Source organism: Miscanthus floridulus, chromosome 8 (genome assembly GCF_019320115.1).
Source record: "Miscanthus floridulus cultivar M001 chromosome 8, ASM1932011v1, whole genome shotgun sequence".
NCBI lineage: Eukaryota > Viridiplantae > Streptophyta > Magnoliopsida > Poales > Poaceae > Miscanthus > Miscanthus floridulus.
In genome coordinates, this window is record NC_089587.1 from 50401247 (window position 1) to 50404087 (window position 2841).

Consider the following 2841-nt stretch of genomic DNA (forward strand, 5'->3'; position numbering starts at 1 on the left):
TCATATTATCTGGCAGGGTGAAATAAATCAATTGAAAACCACGTCCCGTAAATATCCCGAGGCAAAGGAATCACACACGTACACCGCAGATAGCCAGATACCCATCACTGTCGGCGGGACCACACCATAATAACCCCACCTGTCAGTGGGACAAATAGATATACCCGTACTACAAAGAAGTCCACAGGGCACAGGCCACAGGCCACATCCACAAACGAGGAAGCAAAGAAAACCCCACGCAAAAGCAACAACTCCAGAAGGTCCAAGCCCACCACCCACTCATCCGAGATCCCCAACCGCAACCATGGCCGGCGGCGACGTGGAGACGGCGGCGGCGCCGCTGCTGCCCCCGCCGGCGTCGTCCCTGGCAGACGATCCCTCCTCCGCGGGCCCGGCCCCGGACGACCGGCTCGGCTTCGCTTACCTCATCTTCTTCACCCTGGGCGCCGGCTTCCTGCTCCCCTGGAACGCCTTCATCACCGCCGTCGACTACTTCGCCTTCCTCTACCCGGGCGCCCCCGTCGACCGCGTCTTCTCCATATCCTACATGGTCTCCGCCTTCCTTCCCTTGCTCGTCATCGTGCTCTTCTTCCCCAAGTCCAGCGCCCCCATCCGCATCAACACGGGGCTCACGCTCTTCACGCTCGCGCTCCTCCTCGTCCCCGCCATGGACGCCGTCTACGTCAAGGGCACGCCCGGGCTGTACGGCGCGTTTGATGTCACTGTCGCCGCCACGGCCCTGTGCGGCGTCGCGGACGCGCTCGTCCAGGGAGGCGTCATCGGCTTCGCGGGGGAGCTGCCCGAGCGCTACATGCAGGCCGTCGTCGCCGGAACCGCCGCCTCAGGTGTTCAGTGTTCTCTCTCTTTCTCCCCCTTTTGGCCTCTCTTCTAATACTGTACTTGTTTTTTTCCCCTCTTCCCCGGTCCAATTGAAGTTACCCGCTTCGTCAATTGTTCGTCAAAATCACCTTAATTGAATTGGCAATTGTAGCTACCTGATATCTGAATTGTTCCTTCACGATTTCTCTCATCCTGCTTCTACTCAAAACGGTCTACTGGCAGTTGCTAGTAGGTGTCATCAGAGGTTGAAGCAGAATGTATGGTGTTGGCCTATCGTGGTTGTTCGATTGCTTCGAATTAAGGTGGTTGTCTGTATTTTGCTAAAAACTAATAGATATATATTGGGGATCGGAAGTTGAATTGAAAAAAATTAAGAGCACAAAATTGCAGATTATAAGCTTACAAGCATTCAACTGAATAAACTGAAAATGAAGTAACTTAGGCATCGTTTGACGACGCTCCTATACCAATGCAATTGGTGGATGTGGTTTCTGTGTGTATTTCTCAGTGTGTATGATGTTTCAAGGATTTAGTTAGTCGACAGATCCTAACACTTGGTACATTTCTGCATGGATTTCATTGCAGGAGTACTTGTCTCGGCAATGAGAGTCTTTACCAAGGCGCTCTACCCGCAAGATGCCCATGGGCTAAGGCAAAGCGCGATCATCTACTTCATTGTCGGCATTGTGCTCATGATCATCTGCATTGTGTGCTACAATGTGGCTGACAGGCTTGCGGTCGTCGTGTACTACAAGAACATCAAGAAGAGGGCTCAGAAAGCAGAGGTTGGCGGTGGCATGACCGGTCCTGCCTGGAGATCGACTCTGTGGAGCATTGTCGGGACGGTGAAATGGTATGGAATAGGAGTGGCCCTCATCTACGCCGTCACACTCTCCATTTTCCCAGGGTACATCACAGAGGACGTGCACTCCGAGGCGCTCAAGGACTGGTACCCCATCCTCCTCATCAGCGCCTACAATGTGTTTGATCTCGTTGGCAAGGCCCTGCCCGCCGTCTACCTCCTCCAGAATGGCAATGTTGCAGTCGCAGGATCCTTTGCGCGGCTCCTGTTCTACCCACTCTTCTACGGCTGCCTGCACGGACCGAGTTTTTTCCGCACGGAGATCCCAGTCACCGTGCTGACATGCCTCCTGGGGCTTACCAACGGGTACTTGACCTCCATCCTCATGATCCTCGCGCCCAAGACCGTGCCCATCCACCACTCGGAGACTGCTGGGATTGTCATAGTGTTGTTCCTCGTAGTTGGTCTTGTCATTGGTTCGTTTGTGGCTTGGTTCTGGGTCATCTGATACCGGGGTCCTCTGTCACGTCAATGTATCATAGCGCCATCTTCGTGCTCTCTGTTGTTTCATTTGCCACGCAATGACAACTTATTATTGTACTGTAACCCAGGTGAAAAGATTGGGCAAATGTGTAATATACAATTCATGGAATTGAAGGTGACCAAATGTTCATGTGAAGAATCCCAGCTCCTTGACAAAGTCTTTCAGTTTCCCCTTTATTGCAACATTATACCTGTGCTGGCCTGGGTTAAAAAAAAAACATTATACCTGTGTTCAATTGTCTGTCAATTTGGATGTTGCTGGATTTTATGGAAAATGTCACCGTCATCAGTTTCATAACCCTATACAGCAAGGGCAGTTCAGGTCTTCAGGATCTGGCCAGCTGATGTCACATGAGAAGCCAAATTTGGTTGCTGGCAGTTCAGGTCTTCAGGATCTGGCCAGCTGTTTCGTAACCCTATTTAGCAAACTTCAGCATCGGCCAAATTCTGTGGACAATATCAAGCATCATGCCCAAGTATTCTCAATAATCACGTAGGGTGCTCCCTTGGTTGCTGCTCCCTTACCATGTCATTTAAAAAAAACCCGTAGAGGCGCTTCTAAGATTTTACTGGCACAACTCGGAATCACTTTAAAACACATGATTTTTCTAACGAAAAAGGCTTTGATTTTATCAACTTTGACAAGAACGAACACT

General features: G+C 51.0%; 1 protein-coding gene across 1 annotated transcript; it reads left to right on the plus strand.

Annotated features, from left to right (window-relative positions):
• The first annotated feature begins 209 nt into the window (after positions 1-209).
• LOC136471955 (equilibrative nucleotide transporter 1-like) lies at positions 210-2324 on the plus strand. Its single transcript, XM_066469703.1, has 2 exons — positions 210-845; positions 1426-2324. The coding sequence occupies exons 1-2, from the start codon at positions 305-307 to the stop codon at positions 2148-2150; spliced, it is 1266 nt and encodes a 421-aa protein (XP_066325800.1). The 5' UTR covers positions 210-304; the 3' UTR covers positions 2151-2324.
• Positions 2325-2841: the final 517 nt, after the last annotated feature.